The sequence below is a fragment of the Calliphora vicina genome, chromosome 3 (genome assembly GCF_958450345.1).
Source record: "Calliphora vicina chromosome 3, idCalVici1.1, whole genome shotgun sequence".
Classification (NCBI taxonomy): domain Eukaryota; kingdom Metazoa; phylum Arthropoda; class Insecta; order Diptera; family Calliphoridae; genus Calliphora; species Calliphora vicina.
The window spans coordinates 102557007-102579909 of record NC_088782.1 but is presented as its reverse complement, the minus strand read 5'-3'; the positions used below and the strand labels follow the sequence as shown (position 1 = coordinate 102579909).

General features: G+C 34.9%; 1 protein-coding gene across 1 annotated transcript; it reads left to right on the top strand.

Annotated features, from left to right (window-relative positions):
• The first annotated feature begins 4258 nt into the window (after positions 1-4258).
• LOC135953764 (cubilin homolog) lies at positions 4259-21900 on the top strand. Its single transcript, XM_065503753.1, has 19 exons — positions 4259-4397; positions 4460-4937; positions 5870-6349; positions 6431-6703; positions 6769-7527; positions 7589-7912; positions 7970-8129; positions 8188-8381; positions 8454-8854; positions 10443-10760; positions 10831-11999; positions 12070-12425; positions 14115-14811; positions 14879-15045; positions 15102-19316; positions 19408-19584; positions 20747-20966; positions 21034-21602; positions 21671-21900. Exons 1-19 carry the CDS (start codon positions 4318-4320, stop codon positions 21806-21808), a joined length of 11175 nt encoding a protein of 3724 aa, XP_065359825.1. The 5' UTR covers positions 4259-4317; the 3' UTR covers positions 21809-21900.
• Positions 21901-22903: the final 1003 nt, after the last annotated feature.

Sequence of the window (22903 nt, the reverse complement as noted above, 5' to 3'; positions counted from 1 at the left end):
CAATTTAGAATTTTCTATTTGTTTTTCAGAATTTTGAAATTGTGAAATTGAAATTTGCATTCGTATTTCAGAATATTCTATTTGCATTTCATTTAGAAATTTCTCAAACATAATTTGAATATTCTGAACTACAATTAGAAATTTCATAAATATATCAGAAGTTTCTGAAATTCAATTAGAAACTTCTGTAATATAACTGGAAATGATGTAATTGAAATGCAATTTTTAGTTTCTGAAACACAAATAGAAAATTCTGAAACACAAATGGAAATTTGTAAAATACAATTAAAAATTTCTGAAATATTATTAGACATTTCTGAAATAAAAAAAAAAAAATTTCTGAAATACAATTGGAAATTATGTAGTAAAATTGTGTTTTTTTTCTATTTCTCTTCAATACAGCCAGAATTTCCATCAATCAATCAAACTTATAAAACGTCATTAGTCGTAGACACAACAAACAAACAACGACATCAATATGCTACGTTCAATTTGGTTTTGTGGTTTTGAAGTTCAAAGAAAAATGTTGGTTTTGCAAAACTGTAGAACCTGAGTGGTTGAAGGAATAGTAATTGAATTCAATTCAATGATCAAAACAAAAGTTGTAAAAACTTTCTCTAGGAATTTAAATAATGAAAAAAAATTAAATCTTAAAAAATGTTATATGTACTTATATATAAAGTTTAGACACATTAAAAAACAAGTAAGAAGGTATAGTCGGTCAAACTTGACCATATAATACACTACACTGAGTATATGAGCAAATCATTGTTCTACAGAATTTCAGAAATTTTGTTTTCGTGAATTGCGAGTGATTTTCGGTCCAATTATGAACCGATCGACATGAAATTAGACCTAGTGATTGATTCCATATGAAAGTTATTTTTGTTAAATTTTATTTGGTATAATTAGATCGTCCTTAGATCGTCCTTAGATTTTGTCGCGTGATCTCTTTCCTTACGAAACTTATTTTTATTAGATTTTATTTGAATACCAAAATTATAAGAGATTATGTTATTTTCGGAAGTGGGCCTTGTGTGGGAGATATGGCCAATTATGGACCGGTTGTCCTGAAATTAGGTCAAGTGATTTCCTTCTATATAAAAAAAAGAAACATCAGTTTATATTGAATCTCGATCACGATTTGAATATATAGTGTCCGACAAAACTAAAGCACCGACTCCCCCGACCTGACAGATGACGGCGGATGAGGCGGTCATATGACGAAGTTGTAGCAGATATCTATAAGTACAGTGCCATGCTATGATCTAAAAAAAAGAAACTAGTGTATTTAAAGCAAATGGTAAATATAAGCCTGCAATAGTCAGCGATTGGCATTGTTATAGCAAATGTTAATAGGCAAGACAAAACGAGAACTGGAGCCGCTTGAATTCAAATGGTCAGTCGTTAGAAATCATCGGTATGCGTGAAATCAGTACGTATTCGCCTTTGTATCTGCACTTTGTATCAATTAAATTTGCTGAACATTTTTTGATGGTCAATCTTGTTCCGTTGCATAATTTTGGAGCGTTTAAGTTGCGGAGAAGCATTATCGGTTACCAAACATTCAATTTTAATACATATGGTGGTATTCCGGCTGGTTCCAATGAATTCAAAAATTCAGTAGGTCAATCGATTTGTTTCGCCAGGCAGTTTCAATTAAATTTGCTCATTGAGCTTGTTGACATCATAACTTTTTAGTGCCATATTTGCACATTCCCTCAGTCAATCCGAGTTTTTGAAGTTGTTTGTAAGACTTGGGAATACCTTGTCGACAACGGCTTGAATATTCATTTGCATTTGGCACATGTTCGGTGGGACTAAATCTCATTTGTGGCGGGATCAATGGGAATTTTTCCATTTCCGATGTCCAACTATTGTTTTGAGAATGGTTCGGCAGAAGGGTCTTGCAGACACGTTCGTTGATAGCGTTCGGCTTCTGTAACCTCATTACCAGTGCAATAAATTGGAAGGCACTTCGAATCATCATTGGGAATGGAGATCAATGATACAATTCTGTGGTACATTTGAACTTTAAAGGTGGACATGTAGTCGACGTCATTTGAAAGCATGATTTGGAAGTACTAGGAAATCGGAATGGTGCCGGAAATGTAACTTAGAAGTGGATATTGCGGCTCAATAATTTGTGGCTGTAAAACATTACCGTTCGAACAGCGCATTCCTTAGGGAACTTCAAAGCGATGCAATATCAGCAAAGTTGGTGCTTAGTGCCAATCAGTACGTCCTTATGATACCTGTAGTCATCATTTAAATGGATTCTTTCTCTTGATCGAGCCATTCGGGAGCGATTGGCTTCCAGTCTTTCGATATGCTGTTGGGGTATCACTGCATCTCTCGATAAAGATGCATTTACTGAGGCCTTAAACTAATTTGTTTGACATCGATTGATAATATAAAAGTACAATGTTGCACCTTATTAACACCGGCCTATTTGTTTTATTGAACGATATGAATGGAATGTATTCCTTTCCTTTGAACGTTGGGAATGAAAAAAATCATTGATTTCTCGAAAAAAAAATGTTTGGTAGAAAATTTTTTTTGTTGAAAAAAAAAATATTTTTTTTTCTAGAGATCAATTTTTTGGAATTTATTTTTTTTTTTGGCAAAATTTTTATTTATTGGAAAAATTTTTTTTTTTGACAAAATATATTTTTATGCCCTACACCACCATAGTGGGGAGGTTATAATGAGTTTGTGCAGATGTTTGTAACGCCCAAAAATATTAGTCTAACACCCACCTTAAGGTATACCGATCGACTTAGAATTACTTTCTGAGCCGATTAAACGATGTCCGTCCGTCCGTTCGTCTGGCTTGCTGGCAGGCTGTCTATGTAAACCTTGTGGGCAGAGTACAGGTCACAATTTTGAAGATATTTCGATCAGCACATATTATTTTTTCGGCCCAAGGACCAAGCCTATTGAAACTGCCTGAAATCGGTTCATTATTTCACCTACCCCCCATACAAATGTCCTTCCGAAATTGAACTTTATCGGTCATAAATGTTTAATTTATATATGTATCTCCACAAATTCCACTCCAAATATGTTTTATATATACAAAATTCATAACACCAAATTTTGTTACGATCGGTTCATAATTTGTCATAGCTCCCATACAGACCAGCTTCCGAAAATCACTTTAACGTGCATAAATCGCTTAAAAATGTTGGTATACACACAAAATTCAACATAGTTAACTTCCATATAGACATAAATCACACGAACTAATTTCATGGTAATCGGTCCATAATATAAAGCCCACTTCCGAAAATCACTCAAAAATATAAATTATTGAAATTTTAAATGAAAAATGTTTTTGCTCTTTTACTTAGCGTAGGATATTATATGGTTGGGCTTGACCGACCATACTTTCTTACTTGGTTTTTTAGCAAAGCAGCAAGCAGCAAATTCCAAGTTTAAATTGAAACATAAAACCATTAAAATAATTTTAAAAATGGAAAGCGGGCCACCTGCAAAAAGAATGTAAAGAAATTATGTTACATGTAAGTATTATGTTTAATTATATTAGAACAAAAAATTATTTTTAGCATTTTTGTAGGAAGCAATTCAGAGCGTCATATATTGGAAAGATATGTTTGCAAATTATGCAAATTATTAATATTGCATTTAATGTTAAAATTTAAAAGTGTTTACTGTCAAAAAAGTTATCATTTCACACAGCAGAAACATGAAAATTTTTCCCCACAGGAAAATATTTTTTTAACCATAGTATTTTGCTATAATTTCATACACAATCAAATCATTAAAAAGGTATATATTTTATATTTTTCCATATTTGTAATCACTTCTGGTTCAATTTTTTAATAAATATAGGATATTGATGCTTCCAAGTAATGATCGATCTTATTAACTAACTATGAATTAAATAACTATTTGATTTATGTGAAAAAATATTGTATTTAATGTTAAACGAAAAAATTAATATATTTTCACAAACAGTGAAACACATCCACTGAAATAAATTTAAACTATTAATAAAATTGTGTGTTGGACTTAAAACTGCATAAAGATAAAATATATTTTAAAGAAGGGCGTTGCCGTAAATAAATTTTATTGAAAATCTATTATTATTACATACGCCCCCAAAATTAACTTGTTGGACTCAACAAACAACATTATTTAGTATTGAAGTAAACTTCAAAGTGTTAAGAGGTTTAAATATTTAAATAAAAAGTATTAAAATTAAAGTGATATGTTTGTACTAAAATTAAAATAATTAAAAGGATTAAAAACTATAAAAAATATCCTTAAAAAATAAATATTTATGGTGCTAAAATGTGTTGTATAAAATTAGTGTCAATATTAACAATAATTATACTATACTTTACACCCTCACTTCATGGATTAGTTAACTCGTAAGCTATTTTGGAATATTTTCGTTGGGAATATTGAAATTAATGTGAATTTGTAATTTTAGCCCCAAAATAATCACTAAAGATGGCCATTTAATTTTTGAATCCGGCTTAGATCGCAACATAACATTTTTGCTTAAGGGAAAGTCTCGTTTAAATATCAATGATGAGTATGATATTATCGATTTGTTGCTGCAGTCTAAAAGGGGGCGTCTCTCGCCGGCGTTATCTTCACAAACCGAATGGACAGAGGAGGAAGATGCTATACTGAAACAGCTAATGGCTGATGTAACCTCTTTAAAGACTCGTGTTTTTGGTCCCACTGGTCTAGAATTTCGTTATCGCATGCTACAAAATCGTACCAGAAATGCTAATCAACTGCTGAGACGCTATAAAATACGCATGCAAAGAGTGGAGACCAGGGTACAATCATTGTACGATACTTTGGAAACCGATAATTGTAAAAGTAATCCATGCCAAAATGGTGGTTCTTGTTTAAATATATTTGGTAGCTTTGCTTGCAAGTGTCCAAAGAATTTTGAGGTAAGTGAGAGGTTTATTTCATTTGTAGGTTTTCTTATAAAATTTTAAAAAAATTCTTATAAAATCAAATATTTTTTACTGTAATTTTATGTGTAATCCTAAACAATTATTTAATTTATTTGATTATTAATTATTTTATAAGAGGTTAATAAATAGAGAAACATAGAGCGGAAACTAGAAAAGAACTCAAACCAAAAAATAGCTCAAAATAATCACACATACTAGTGTTGTTTTTGTTTTCACATAATTTTTCATGAAAGTTCATGAAATCGTCCGATGCACAACTCATTAAATCCAGAGTTACGACGCAAAAAAAACAATATAATTCCGAAGCTTTGGAATCAGTTTAAACGAACAAACGGCAAACGTTGCCAGTGATTACACGGTCACCGCTAACTTAATTCATGTTTGACGAGTGTGGAGCTGCAGAACGATCAATTTGGAGAAGTTTTTTAAAGCAATTGCTAGACATTGGCAAAATCCACGTTGACATTGCGACCAGCTGATTTCAATTTCCCGTCGCTTTCTGTCAATTTACCGAATCAAAATCCGAACTCATCCGCAAGATGCTTTCAAACATTACACAAAATTACAAAAATCATGGTTGAGCGAACGTGCTATATTGGCTGCGAAACACATTGATGCCGTTGCATTGAATTTTCAGATTCAAAATGAAATTGCTCGCGAATTGGTAACTTAAAATAAATACAAATGATCATTAAAAAATACGTTCTTTTTTCTCTTTGAACTATTTGTATTGTTAGTGCTTTTGCTCAGACAACTTTGTCTTGTCAACTAACGTCATTAATTGTTATGATAAATAATTGTCAATTATAGACAGGGTTTAACGTGTACCACACACGAAAATGGGGGCGTAAAAATAAGTGTAAACAATATACATACATATTTACATCATATTCACTTCTTTGTAGGGACCTGCTTGCGAAAAAGATGTCAACGAGTGTGCCCTGTATGCCGGCACTGATTTGGGTTGTCAAAACGGTGCTCAATGCATTAATCAATTTGGCTCGTATAGTTGTATTTGTCAACCCGGTTGGTTTGGCATCCATTGTACCCAAAGAAAAGGCGATTGCATGCAATCGTCCATTTGGGAACTCTGTGGTCATGGAACTTGTGTCAGCAGCAATGATACATTTGGCTACAAATGCATCTGTGATCAGGGATGGAAAACAAATGGTTTAACGCCAGCCTGTACAGTCGATGTGGATGAGTGTGCTGAAAGTCATACAGCATGTGTAACGAAATGTATCAATTTGCCGGGATCATTTACATGTGCTCCTTGCCAAGCTGGTTTGACGGGTAATGGAGTTAATTGTCGTGATATTGATGAGTGCGGAACACAAAATGGTGGCTGTAGTCTAAGTCCTAAAGTTTCGTGTATAAATTCGTATGTAAGTAAAAGTGGCAGTGGAATAAATAAATAAAATATCAATTTATGTATTTGTCTTAAATATTTCTTTTTTAAATTATAGGGTTCTTATCATTGCGGTGAATGTCCTCTTGGTTGGTCAGGAGATGGTCGTACCTGTGAACGTTCAACTACTATAGATCCTGCGTCAGGTTCATCTGCCGTTGGTGCTGTGACTACATGTTCGAACAGTAATATTTGTCATCCTAGAGCTATATGTCATGAAATTTCAAATACTGTAGTATGCAGTTGTCCAGATGGTTTGGTCGGTAGCGGCATTGGTATTAATGGTTGTGTTGTGGGAACAGCTAAAAATTGTCTCAGTCAACCTTGTTTGGTAAGGCATAGAAATATTGTAATTAAATTGTATTTGAAACACTATGTAATTATTATATTCTATAGAATGGCGGTACTTGTGTGGATGATGGCGATCGATTTAACTGTATTTGTCCCTTGGGCTTTTTGGGGCCGACTTGTACACCCGCTCCAAGTCTTTGCTCGCCAAATCCTTGTCATAATGGTGGACGTTGTCATGTGATAAAAACTACTACCGTACACAAATTTTTATGTGAATGTAGGCCCGGCTTCCGTGGCGAGAAATGCGAAAAGCGTGCAAATGATTGTGGTGGCGTTTTAAGAGGAGAGTCCGGTCGTCTTAGTTATCCTCCCGGTGTACAATCGCAATACGAGCATAATTCCCAGTGTGCTTGGATTATTAGAACCAATGAAACATTAGTTCTGAATGTGACTTTTAACAATTTTGAGTTAGAAGACTCGACCGAGTGTCGTTTCGATTGGTTGCAAATTAACGATGGTCACAGTGCTGGCTCACAAATAATAGGACGTTTTTGTGGCACTCATAAACCTTTGGGAGGCAATATTATATCTTCTACTCATCAGCTGTACTTGTGGTTCCGTTCAGATAATTCAACTTCTAAGGAAGGCTTTGAATTGGAATGGAACTCTATACCGCCTCAGTGTGGTGGTCTTGTTAATGTTACAACTCATGGCACAATTTCGAGTCCAGGTTCACCGGGCAATTATCCCAAAAATCGTGACTGTCGCTGGACGCTAAAGGCGCCAAATGATAAACGTTTGAAATTGACTTTCTTTAGTTTGCAGATTGAAAAACATGACAGTTGTAATTACGATTATGTGGAGGTATGCATAAATACAGCTTAAGTAAACGAATTTCTAATATTTTATTTTTATGTCTACTTAGATAATTGATGCGATTTCTGGTGAAACTTTGAATAAGTATTGCAACTCTACTCATCCCCAACCTGTTTTTCTGCCTACCAATGAAGCTATTATTCACTTCCACACTGACAACATTGGCTCTGATACCGGATTCCAAATATTCTACTCTACCGAGGAACGTGTACACAACTGTGGTGGTATATACACTGCCAAAGACGGCATTATACAATCTCCACATATACAAAATGAGGCCATTTCCTGTGAATATGAAATTCGTATGGCCACCAGCGAATCTATAACAATTGAGTTTGAGATCTTCAAAATGGCATCAGAGGATTGTATAGAGGTAAATAAATATTTCTGCGATACATGTTATCCAAGTAATTAACTAATTTCTTAATAGATTTACGATGTGAAAGCCACATCAAATGAAAATATATTACAAGCAAAATACTGCGGAGAATATGAGACAATACCTCCAGTAATTCACTCCCAATTCAATAAGATGATTCTAAAATTCTATGGCAAACCAGGAGCCGAATTTAAATTGAAGTATAGAACAGGTAATATTTAGGAATATAAATAAATCAATGGTATGATTATTCATGTTCTTTTTTAAAGATTGCAGCTATAATTTGGAGGCTCCCGAGGGTGTAATACAAACACCTAGCTATCCCCAGTTGAGCAATAAAGAACGTTATTGTACCTACAAAATTATAACGGAACCCAATACCGTGATATCTGTACACGTGGATGATTTCGATTTGAAGGATTCTAGTTTGGAAGAGACCGATTGTGCTTACACCTCTTTAAAAGTAAGAAATAAATATAGCAAATATTCCTTAAAAGGAAACATTTAATCTTCAACTACTTATTGCACCTTGCAGATTAATGATGACTTGGATAAAAATATAATGGGTCCTTTTTGTGGCGAAAAAGCTCCTATGGCTGATATTGTTTCGAAAACTAATATGCTTATTTTACACTTACAAACGGGTTTGACTTCAACGGGTCGTGGCTTTAAATTATCCTACAAGGCTATACCAATGGGAAAAACAGATTGCGGTGGTGTTTATACAAAACCAGGCTATAGCATACGTTTGCCCACCGATGAACAGGGTTTGTATATGCATGACATGACATGCTATTGGATTATTATGGCACCGAAAGATAAATTTATAATGATTGATTGGAAATCTTTCGATTTGGAGGAATCTAGTGATTGTAGCTATGATTATGTGGAACTCTATGATAATTTGGCTAACGAAAATAATCAGGCTTTGGAGAGGTGAGTAATGAGAAATTATAATTCTATGAATATCTTATAATAATTGGATAAGTGTAATAGAAGCGAAACATATTAATTTAAGAAGATTTATTGATATTTCGTAATAATCAGTAAGATCTTTTTATGATTTGGTTGTTTTAAAGATCAGGTAATACATATTTTTATTATCCAAGTCAACTGAACGTAGTTAAGTAGCTTTGACGTGACATACTTATGTATGCTCTCCTGGTACATTCGTATGGCCTTCCCGACATGTCTCGTTGCAGCTTCCAACCGTGTGGTATCAAATGACTCCTCCATTGACATTCCAGAAGGAACTATTATGTCAAAATATCATTGACGGTAAAACATGAAAGTGGTATTCGGAAGTTATGTAAAGACAATCTATGGCGGTTCTTGCTTTGAATATTGTTCTACTGCGTTTCACTCATCGAAGAAACTCAACATTTGAACTGCATATTTGGTCACTGACCGACCAATCGTTTGTATCTATTGTTAGATTATCCTTAACTAGAGATTTTACCAGATTTCTGCAACGGTATCACTTGGCACATTCAATGACTGATTTTGAAGATACACAACTTGTCAGCCATTGAACTCAAGTTGCAGATCTCCAAGTGATCTAACAATTCTTTCTTATCCGCTTGTGTTCATTTATGAACCTGATGATATCACGATCCTTGAGTCTACTTTTAATGACTGATTTTTAAATGACAACGGTTTGTTGACCACAACTTGCTGACTCCAGAGTTTAGGCTGCAGTTATCCAAGAGATCTAGCCATTTACGAAACCTCTAATGTTATAATTGAACTGGGATCGCCAGGGTTGATACTTCGAATATCTTAACTCACCACTGTCAGTTCCATTGCTTCAGGAGGATAGTGCGGCCGCATTAAGAATTTCCGAACAGCAGGAATGAAACCATCGGCTGATGCAATGATAGTTTTGCAAAACTTCATATCTACGTTTTTAAGGATGGAGTTTATCGGAAGATCACTGAATGCGATAAATTCTTGGAGCTTGTTTGAAGCCATGCTAGTCTTCTATCTTTTGGTTGATGTAAATTTATCATTAAGAGACTATTAAATCGTTTGACCAGACAAACCAAACGGCCTCTGGAGCAGCATTATTGAAATCTAACTCCTTTTCTGCATATCTGACCTCAAGATATATTACTCTAGCCTGAACATCGAGAATAATAGCTATATACTATACTGATGCTTCTACCGCTTATGGTGTCTTTTCAAACAACGTTGTATCCGTTACAAATATGCTGGATTTACTCGTAAGTTTTGTCTCTATTACTGCACCGATCACGATGTTGTGCTATCGAATGAATTAGGTTCTCTGTAAACCTTTTCCTTGGAGGCCATTGCAGGTGAATTGCAATATGGATATCAAACAAGATTTCCAGACTGCAAGTTCACAACAATATTATATAACTCTTAAAAAACATAAGATTTACAAAACTTTTATTTTCCACTTTGATACTTTTTATATCTTAACCGGCGATATATATTTCTAAGCAAAATTATTGTTCGCTAAACTTATTAAATTTAACCAAAATGGTGTTCTTCATTTCTGTAGATACTGCGACGCCCATTATCCACAGTCCTTCTTAACACACTCTCGCATGTTAACTGTGAAATTCGTGTCTGATTCTTCAGATTCTGCAAAAGGTTTCGAATTCAGCTATAAATTTATAGATGCCACTAATCAATGTGGTGGCAAGATTCACTCTTCTACTGGCAAAATACACACTCCTAATTGGCCCTCAAATTATACGGGTGATTTGGACTGTACCTGGATCATAAATACGCCACCGGGTACACAAATGGAATTGCAGATCGAGATATTTGATTTGGAAATGTCAAATAATTGTTCTAGCGATTGGTTGGAAATAAGGTAAGCAAATTGTTAACGGTACTAAGGAGAAACTGACAAGGATTTTACAAAATTTATTTTAATTTTCCAGAAATGGCGGTTCAAATCACTCAACTTTGTTGGGACGATTCTGCGGCAATATGACCAATATACCCCATGTCATACCTTCATTTACTAATCAAATGTATTTGTTTTTCCACTCCAATGGCTTTGTCAATCAAAAGGGTTTCCAGATACGTTGGTTTGTTTTCTCCAATGGTTGTGGTGGCAATTTAGAAGGTGAACAAGGTGTTGTTACTTCACCCTTCTATCCCGAACCCTATCCTAATAAGGCCGAATGTGACTGGAGATTACATGTGCATCCTGGTTCTGCTATACATCTTACCATTGTTGATCTAGCTTTAGAGAATTATTCCAATTGTCGGTATGATACATTATCCATATTCGAAGGTACAACAGATAGCAAAACCCACTTAGCTTCAATATGCCAAATGGATGAAAATAAAGAACCCTTAGAATATATAATAAATAGCAATGAGGCCTTGATACAACTGAAAACAGATGATTCTAATCGTGAGCGTGGTTTTTTGCTCTCATACAGAGCAAATTGTTCGGTAACATTAACCAAAAATTACGGAGTTATAGAGAGTCCAAATTATGGAGTCCCATTCAATGATTATAGCGATGATGTAAACTGTACCTGGACTCTGAAAGCGCCTAAGGGCAATCATATACAGGCTGAGTTCACCTACTATGATACAGTGGACAAAAAGACAGTGTTGGATATTAGAGATGGCAATAATAAAACTTATGGTATTCAGCAGCAGGGACAACGAATTAATTCCACTAGTGATACTATAGTCATTAAACAAAGATCAAACAAATTTAATTTTCAATTGGAATATGCCATGGTGGGCTGTATCGAAGTATATCGGGCCGATAATGGAACATTTGCATCGCCCAATTACCCAAAACCCTATCCCAACAATATAGAATGCCTATGGGAAATAACCTCTCAGCCAGGCATGGGTATTCAAGTTGAAATAGAAAGTTTAGATTTGGAAGACTCCGTTAATTGCACTAAAGATGCCTTGGTCATATCCCCACATTATCACAGCGATAACGTTAAGGAACGTCATTGTGGTAAACATGAAAGTTTGATCATTAGCTCATCCAGTCATAAATTATATGTCAGATTCTATAGTGATGGCCAGGGTAATGGCCAAGGTTTCCAGGTTAAGTACACCACTCAAAAAAGCAGTAAGTTTTTGTAATTTTAATTTCGCTCATACAATTGACAAAAAAATACTGTATTTCTCATTTACAATAGAATGCGGCGGTACTTTACAAAGCAAGAATGGTGTTATCACATCACCAAATTATCCCAATAATTATCCAGAAAACTCGGATTGTGAATGGACTATAACGGTAACGGATCATCATGCCATTATCTTTACCATGGATGAATTGGATTTGGAGGATTTCTATGATTGTGAAATGGATTATGTAGAAGCTTTTGAGGAAAGAAGTGACAGCGATGCTGAGCCATTACAACTGTTTAAGAAATGTGGTGCTATGGAGTCAGAAGCTAATAATACATGGAGAAGTATAGGTAATACGGTGACAGTGCGTTTCCATTCGGATGATTCGGTGCCGGCTAAAGGATTTAAATTAAGTTATGTTGAGGTAAGTTAAGAAACCGTTGAGAGTCTTAGTATAATATTTCTGGTTGGTGCCAGCGATAGGATTTGATCCGCTTATAATATGGTAATTGATATGCCTACATAACATTATGATGTTTACAAGAACAACATAATATTCTGATGTAGTTTGTTTCCTTCAGTTGCTTTGTTTACTGCGTATTCAATGATGTATTCTGTTAAGGATCTGCTTTAATATGTCGTAAGGAAGGAGTGAATTGGAGCTGACTGAACAGTCTAAAAGGTTTCCTATTTACTATTGATTACAGTATGTGCGAATTGAGGACAGAAGGCATCAAGCCTGTTACACTGTCCTGATATGATATAATTATCCGACCCTATAAAGTATATACATTCTGGAACCTTATAGATAACGGAGTCGATAAAGTCCGTCTGTCTTTCTGTCTGTCCGTCTGTTTGTTGAAATCAATTTTCTGAAGACCCCAGATATCTTCGGAATCCAAATCTTCAATAATTCTATCAGGCATGCTTTTGAGAAGTTTCATATTTAAAATCAGCAAAATCGGTTTACAAAGGGCTGAGATATGAGGAAAAAACCAGGACAACTTAGATTTTTGACATATTTTTGACCTATATCTAGATTACTAAGTCATTAATATAGACAATATGGATATCTAATGATAGATATTTCAAAGACCTTTTAACACGAATTTTTTTTCAACAAAAAAAAATTAAAAAAAGTTCTAAAATTAAAAAAAAAAAAAAAAAAAATTAAAAAAATTTTAAGAAAAAATTTTTTAAATAATTCGAAAAAAAATTTTACAAAATATGAAAAAAACAGAACAAAATAAATTTTGGAATATTTCACTGACAATCCAACCGTTTAATATATATCCGAATTATCGGACGATTTTGCTAGAGATTGCTACGCGCAGTGAAGAAATACTGCCATAGATCTGACAATAGACCACAACTTGTCTTCTTCTAATAACACCGTACGACACTAAATATTAGACACGAACCGGAAGATATACGTCTGAAACAATAAATTAAATGGGGGAAAACTGCGTTTTCAGTTTTTCATTTCGTGAACCTGTTTCCTTTTAAAAGGACTTCAAATTTTCAGAGGAGTGCAGTTTTAAAATACTTCTGATCATCCTACTGTGTCAAATTTGGTGTCACATGATCAAGAAGAGTTGTAGACTATTTCGGATTATTTTTATTTTATCCTGTAAGGATCAAAAGATGTCAAACATTTTTATCCTTTTTTATTACTTACTGATCATCCTACCATAGTAGGATGATCAGAAGTATTTTAAAACATTTTTTTAAAAATGTATTCCTGTGAAAATTTGAAGTCCTTTTAAAATAAAGAACTGAAAACACAGTTTTTCTCAGCACTTCTTGAAATATACCCTAGGCTTAGTAGACATCTGAGGGTTTTCAGAGTTTAATGAAGAGTAAACTGTGGTCAATACGGTGCGTAGAACCACCAGTCTTGGGATTGACAAATGATAATTTCATTCTTTTTTTAACAGCTACAAGAATTTCAGAACATTTTCTTAGACCTATTGTAGGTTTGCTTGGATTCAATTGAAAGCTACCTAAAACGAATTTTACTTCAAACGAAACATTTTATTTGTTTATGATACCGCTTTAGAGCTATTATATCTGAATAACTTTAATGACTTCATAAAAATTTATCTTCTTTTAGGATTGTGGCGAACGTATTGTCATTGATGACGAACAGTACGTTGACCTTATAATTAGTAAATATTCCCTAATCAATCAAACCTGTGAATGGCAAATAGTTGCAAAAAATCCCACAAAACATGTTACACTGGCAGTTAGTCATATACAACTTAATCCTGCTGTAGCCAATCTATATCCTACCGAAGGAGATTGTATAAATAAAGGTATGGTGGTTTACGATGGGTCATCGGATGCATCACCAGTACGATCCAGATTTTGTAAATCTCATCCACCGGATATAGTATCAAATGGCCATGCTTTGACATTAAAAGTTCCCATGGGCCTTATAGCTGAAGTTGATGCAACTGCATATGCAATAGATAATTTGTGTGGCAATTACTTCAGAACTATAACAGGAAAATTCGCCTCACCTAATTATCCTTCTTCGTATCCGGTTAATATACAGTGTACTTGGTATATAATGGCCAGTCAGGGTAATAGTATTGGTTTGACATTTGAGTCAATGGATTTGGAAGATTCTGATGAATGTAACAACGATTATCTGGAAGTTAGAGGAGGTCTTGGCGTGGGCACCCTTTTAGGTTTACATTGTGGCAATCGAATTCCAGCTGCTGTAGAAGGAGCTGAGACGTTGAGTGTAATTTTTAATAGTAATGATGACATTGTGGGAGAAGGTTTTATAGCCACTTATTATTATGGTAAGTTGGAAATATTTAGTTTGGTATAGAAAAAAGTAGCTTTTAAACTTGGTATATTATTTTTCAGTTAAACATAATGAAATTAATGGCACCAGTGGAGTAGTGGAATCTCCTGCCTATCCATCCAAATTTCATAGCGATGAATTATACAGTTGGCGTATTACTGTGGATAAGAACTATGTAGTTTTGCTGTCAATTAAACATATTTTGGATACAGACATACCCTATATAAAGGCAAGTGATCAAAAAATATAAATATTATCATGATATTAATCTATTTAATAATTTAGTTCTACGATGGTTATTCTGATATTGGAGCACCAATTGATTATGCCAACACCCATGTTATACGATCAAATACCAATATTCTATATTTCACCGCCACTCGTGGACCCTTCCAGTTCGAATGGGAGCAACTATCCAAGGAGGTGGTGCGTAGCAATCAGACTGCAGAGAAAATGTCTGAACTTTGTGGAAATCAATATTTGCGCATACACAACACCTCGGTCATCTTTAGTTCACCTGGTTATCCACAAGGCTATGATGCTAATCTACAATGTGCCTGGACTGTAATACCAAATAACCCGGCTACGCATATTGAACTGTTTTTTATGAAAATTGACCTTGAAGAATTTGATGAATGTTTTGCCGATTATGTTAAAGTGTCTAAGAGTAGTGATTTGCAAAACTGGCAGGAGCTGGAAAAGATGTGCAAAAAGACTTCCAATAAAGTCATGAAATTCGAAGGAAATCCCTATTTGAAGGTGGAATTTGTAACTGATTCTGGCGTCAATAAGACTGGATTTTCATTTTTGGCATCGACCAAATGTGGAGCCGAACTGACGGACAGAAGAGGCTTCGTCAATATTACTGAATTAAAGGGCAATACTGTTAACTACCAGCAAGACTGTGTTTGGACCATTAGAGTGAGACAAGGCAGGCGAATACGTCTAACATTTCCAGATTTTTGGTTACGTAGCCCCAATACAGAGGGTAACTGTAAAACCTACTTTTTGGTACGTAATGGCATGGCTGAGGATTCACCATTTTTGGGCAAAGGAAAATACTGTGACAATGATATAACTGATATCTTGGAAACCTCTTCAAATCGAGCTTACATTAAATTTGCTCGAACCGGTTATCCTGCCTTCCGGGCTTCCTTCCATTATGAGGAAATTGCACCAGAGTGTTCCAAAGAAATTATTCTAAATGAAAACTACAAATGGGATCGTATTCAAACCATAACTACACCCAACTATCCCAATATACCCAATCCTCATTCTGAGTGTATTTGGAAAATTATAGCTCCGTTACATAAGACAATAACACTAGACTTCTTTGGTGACTATGATTTGATTCCCGTCAATTCTGATTCTAAGCAATGCGAACTAGAATATGTGCAGGTTAATGATGGAGCCACAGAAATGGCTCCAGTTATTGGCAAATATTGTGGAGCCACAAAGCCAAATACCATACGTTCAACAGGCAATATATTGAGAGTGCTTTACTTTACGGATGTTTCGGAGCCTCACAAGGGTTTCCAGGCAAATGTTAGCATAAGTCGTTGCGGTGGCTCCTATTATGACTCCGAGGGTATCATATCAGCACCATTGCTGCGACTGAAACCCAATGAAAAGGAATTGGAATGTGTATACACATTAGAAATGCCCTTAGGTTCTACCATAAATATTAGCGTAGATAAAATAAGTTTACCGGAGCCGTATGGTGGACAAAACTCAGAGTGCAAGCAAGAAACTCACTTAGAATTACAAGAAATTGATGCCTTCTCTACGGACACAGAAAATATAACCGATACCTTATTTTTGTGTGGCTCGGTGGCCAATCGTTATATTGTCGAAACAAATAAACTGAGAATAGTCTTGCGAATCAAGGATGGTGTTTATGACGCGGATAGTTTTCAGATCAGCTACTCTGCGATAGGAGATAGATGTGGCGATACTATAGAGGGTATGCGCGGCATATTACAAACTCCAAATTATCCCAAGGGTACAGGTGCACCAATACACTGTACTTGGAATTTGAGAGTCCCCAAGGGCAGGCGTATTAAGGTGGAATTCTTAGATTTTGATATGGATAGCGGACAATCAACGGGACGAGTCTATCGTCGTTTGACCTTCAGTAATGATCCTAAACTATCTTCTATTATAGAGCGCGTAACTGATACTGTACCAGCTGTTATTTACTCTACTGACAACACCATGACTATAGATGCTCTCGTGTTGTCATTCTTCAAGAATCGTGGTTTCAAACTCAAATACTCATCTGAGGAATATTCCACACATTGTCGCAATTTTCTGTGGTTCTACGATGACACCCACATGGGTACTCCTCAGACTATAAAATTCAAAAGAGATGATAGTGAAAAGTCGGTGTATTGTGCCTACGATCTTAAGCCCAGCTTCAATCAAACCTTGTCCGTGCAAATAGTTAAACAAGCAAATTACAATATCACCCAGCAATGGTTTGTATATGGCTGCCAATACTCTTCAGCTGTGCAATTATTTGCTGGTGATGAGCGCATCCTGCCCCTGTTAATGTGTCGCAATGAAACTGAGCCCTCCTTTAGACTACCATATGCCAGCAAAATGGTAATAAACGGTCATAGACGTAATGGTCTGCGCGAGCTCGAACTGCAGTTGACCTCTTATAAATGTGGTGGTGTGTGGCCCTTTGAGTATTACGATGATTTCGTTATTACACAGCCGGATATGAAAAATCATACCGGGCACTTGGAATGTGCCTGGGCAGTATGGGGTCAAGCTCGTTACACTGTAGAACAGCCCGAATTTTCCGATATTTTGGAGAATATGCAAGTAGATGTAGGCCTTATCACTGACTTTAAGGGCAAATGTGAAGAGGAATATTTGATAGTCTACAATGGACCCAATCAAAACTCACCTCATCTGGGCCGTTATTGTGAACAATCCACCATTACAAATCTGGTAGCAACTGGTGGTATATTTTTAGAGTTTATAACACAAAACTACAATCCACTGTCCATGTTCAACTTAACGGTTCACGAGGGCAGTGGTTGTGGCGGTGAGCTAAAATATCCCTATCGCCAAATCATGTTCGATTATCAGTACAAAAACAATGTTGAGTGTGTCTGGAACTTGGCCACAGAACCAGGATTCCATTTGGCAGCAATATTCGAAAGTCATTTCTTCATAGAATCATCGCCTAACTGCACCAAAGATTACCTTAAGTTCCAGCAAAAATCCTTACAGGGAGAATGGCAGGATATTGTTACAGTATGTGGACGTTCGCCACCGCCTATGATTAATACCACTACGGCAGAAATGCGTGTAATTTTCCGCTCGGATGAAGCTATAACTGGTAGAGGCTTTACTATTAATTTCGAGCGCAACTGTGGTGGTATTCTGTTTGCCACCGACACCATGCAACAGCTAAACTCGCCCAATTATCCTTTGGAATATCCACCCAATCTAGTTTGTAACTACACCATTATACCCTCGCCCAGTATTAGTAAAACAGAATCGGATAGTTTGTACATACGATTTTTAGATTTTATGATCGAAGATTCTCCTCTTAATAAGTGTATGTTTGATAATGTCACTATAATTACACGTGACAACCAAAATGAGCCTGTATCGAATACACTGTGTGGCCGGAAAACAAATTATGAGATAAGATCCAAAAAATCCATATCGATTATATTTCAAACTGACGGAAGTTATGGTCGTAAAGGTTTTCTAATGAAGTACGGCCACAACAAATGTGGCGCAGTCATTACTAACTCTACCATTATCGAGTCACCGCGAGATTCTTCCACACAAATGTATCCTCATAACAGTATATGCTCTTGGCAGCTACAGGCTCCGGAAAATTATAAAATCATGATTAAGTTTGAACAAATTGACTTTGAGTCCCAGGGCATGTGTACCTACGATGCTGTAGAAGTCTACAAGGGTCTCAATACCGTCGAGGATCAACGTTTGGTTCAGTTATGTGGCAACATTACGGGTCAGACGGAAATTATAACCATACAACAGAATACCGGTCTCATACGTTCCTTTTCCGATGACCGTGATGCCTCAGCGGGATTTAAAGCCCTGGTGAGATTTCTGCCAAATTGTGACAATCACATACACTTGGAATCCTCAAATTTCAGCTATGAGTTCACTCGTTTCTCTAGCCAATATGCCAATAATTTAGATTGCTCCTGGCTATTTACAACTTCAGCAGATCGCCAGCTAAAATTAGAGTTTACCAGTTTTCATGTGGAAAATTCTTCCAGCTGTTTAGATGACTACTTGGATGTTCGTGATGGTTCGGGTTCATTTTCCGATCAAATTGGACAATTTTGTGGTCATGATTTGCCCAGTCCATTGGTTTCCTCCAAATCCACACTACTACTGAGATTTGTAACTGATTCTAAGGAGTCGAGCAGTGGATTTATGGCCACCATTAGGTCAGTGCCAAAGATATGTGGTCAACAAAATTTGGATTTAACTTTGAAAAAGGTAATTCCTTTAAATCAAATTTTTGTAATGTTTTTTTAATTTCATGGTAATAAATAATCTAAAAATATTGTTTTCTCTTTTTTTTGTGAAGGCGGTAACTATAGTTTCACCCGATGATGGTTCGAGCAAATATCCCAATAATATCAATTGTATTTGGAAAATCAAAAGCGACAATAACATCCATTTACATTTTGAGAAACTTGATATTGATGGTCCTGATACGAATGGTTCCTGTTCAACAGATTATATTAAAATTATTAACAGTGATGTAAGTTTTGTAAAGACTAGGTTACTATTTAAAATTTCTTCATCTGAGCTAGTTTTTACAAATATGTACATTAAGGTGGCCTCAGAAAAAGACAACTAAAATGAAAGTTGACATTGTTTAAGATAGGTACTATTTCTAAAAATATTTGTCCCACCACTAGCCGTTGATGAGCTAGATCTATGTATAAAGAAATACTTTTTTAAGGTGTTTCAACCTTCGCCATAAGTGGTAAGGCTATATACAAGTTTGTCATTCCGTTTTTAGTTTCCATATTTTTCCTTTGCGACACCATAACGTATATTCTGGGACATTATATATAGCTGAGTAGATTAAACCATATCCGTCTGCCAGTTAAAATCAACTTTCGACAACCCCCAAATAACATAAAAAAATATTTATACATCAATATATCCGATATAGACCCGGTTCGCCTGCTATTTCAAAACAGCAAATTCGTCCCAAAATTCAAAAATTAAGCTTTGCAATATTAGCCTCTTAAACTGGAAAACAAAACAAAGTAATCGACGACCCAAAAACAACATTCGTAGATTAAACTTAATTTGAGATTAAAATAAATATGCATGTAAGACAGCAGATGCAAAAATATTTGTGTACAAAAATATAAAAAATGGATCATTCCAGCACTAAGAAAGATTTAAAAAGATTCTGGGTAGTTATCGATAGCTGATTCGATAGCCATTACCGTCTGTCCGTCTTTCGGTTGAAATCAACTTTCCGAAGCCACCAAATATCACACATACATGACTGATACATCAATATATCCTCTATAGTCCAACTTAGATTGCTATTTAAAATCGAGAAAATCGACCTGCAATGGAATTCCCAGCAGTTCTAGGAGACTGTCCCGAACTAGTGATTTTACCTACCATTTATGGTGACAACTAGTTACATATCTAGCTGCGTGACTAATTATTTATTTTATTTACTTCAACGTGTACAGAATTACAAAATTCCTTTTATTTAAAAAAGAGCATGTCCTAAGCAGGGAATTAATTGATCCTTTTTGATTACAATGAGACTGCCAGATAGCTGGTCTCAAGCTTTCATTTTTGTTGAGAACGGATAATATACATACATACCTACTTATTTACAATTTTCTACGTAACAAAATTAAAACAAAAAAATGTTACCCATTACTCAGGATGCCGATGAAATCGATAAAGGTTATGGCAGTAAATTAATTTTTAATGGACGTTCCTCGTCGTATCTGGGAGCTTACAATTATGCTGCCGAACATATTTATTGTGGCAACAGAGTGCCCGATGACTATTTCTCATCATCGAAATCTGTTTTCGTTAAATTTAAATCCAACAACGATGTGGCTAAAAGTGGTTTCAAATTGAAGGCTACCACAGCTGAAGGTATGTTAACTTTAACGTTTTCATTAAACAACCTAAATCGCTAACAAGTTATTTAAATATTTTTCAGGCTGTTTCCGAAATTTTACTGCTACTCAAGGACGCATTAAACTCTCCGAATCTACAGATCACTGCGATATATACATTAAAGTTCCTGTAAATTACACTTTGAGTCTCTATTACAATGAGTTAATGTTTTCGGAATATGATTGTGAAAAGGAAAACATTGAGGTATTTGATGCTCGCACCAATTCTTCATTACAAAAACTATGTGAGTTTGTCGACACCGGCAAGTCACTGTTCTCCAACAGCAATGAATTGCGCATGCGTTTAAAACTGAGTGGCTATTATACGCAAATTGATATCACCTATTTGGCCAGTAATAATGGACCCGGTTGTGGTGGAGATTTTTACAATACCCAAGGCTTACTCACCAATCCCTACTATCCCAATCATGTGCGCAATAATTCGGACTGTCGTTGGAATATACGTGTACCAGGCAATATGAGAGCTCTTTTAAGATTCCCTGTCTTTAATATGGGTGCCAAGAGTACTTGTCGCACAGACTATTTACAAATCATTGAATATGATGGACATGATAGTGGGGAGGAGAAAGTAATGCGTCAGTTTTGTGGAGAGGTAAGTAAACCTAGTTGTTAATTCAAATACATATATTTTTAAATAATCAATGTTTGCTTATTTTTCAGGATGAGCCTAACTTCTATCTGAGCTCTAAGAGTTATGTGACCATACGTTTCCATAAAACAGTTAATTATGATGGCACTGGCTGGGTTATTTCCTTTAGGGGAGTTCATCCTTCTGCTAATGTAAACTACATATATTAATAATTCTATTTTTAAAATAATATTTAAGTATAAAACATATTTCTGAAATAAAAATTAACCTGCTGCATCTCAGCAGAGTATAATTCAAAGTACATACTAGTATTTTTTCTTATTAGAGTTTTTTCTTATAGAACGTTTTATATTCTTTATAATGATTTCAAATATAAAATATTGTATATTTTTAATCCCAGATTAATTAGCTCATGTATTCATTGCTATTTTAATTCTCCCTTCATAACTTTTCGAGGATTACAAAATTCTTAAAACACCCACTTAATATATCTTTTTTTGCCATATGTCGCCATAAAATTTTGTCACTTTAATTAAGTTCTTGTATAAAATGTTTTATTTTCTATAAAATAAAGTATTTATTAAATTTATGGGATTTTGATTATCTTCCGTACGTGTATTAGTAACTAAACTCCTCCTTAAAGGCTGGGCCGATTACGATGAAATTGTTTGTGTTTGTTTGAGTGGGTGCGTGGATGGTTTAGATTCACAATTAACCTATATAGGAACAATGGACATGGCACCTCCGCAAAAGTGCTAACTCCACAAAAAAAATAATAATAAGAAAACATGCTAAATCCAGCAAAAAACATTGAATATGCTATTTAAATCTACTTTTTCAATATTATTTGCTATAATACTTTAAGGTTAACATTTTTCGATGTAATCACTATAATATGGTGAAATAATAATAAAAAAAAGAATTTATTTAAGATTTTGAGTTATTTTGTTTTACAGCAATGAAATAAGACTGTATTGTGTTATGCATTTAAATAATTGGGGGATTCAAACGGTCTGATATTAGGTCGTAATGTCATATTGTCCTAAAATATTAGTTTAGGTTAAACACATTTTTGTTGTATTTCAAACAAAAAAGTTCTAAAATAATAAGACTTTTTCAACTATGTTTATTTTTTTAAACTAAAATAATATTTCTTTAAACTAAAATAATATATTAGAACATTATGACAATACGACCTAATAGAAGACCGTTTGAATCCCCCAAATATGAAATAATAAAACCAATTTGTAAAATAATGAAACTAGAAATTAAAATTTATTATAAGAAAATGTGCTATGCTAAGT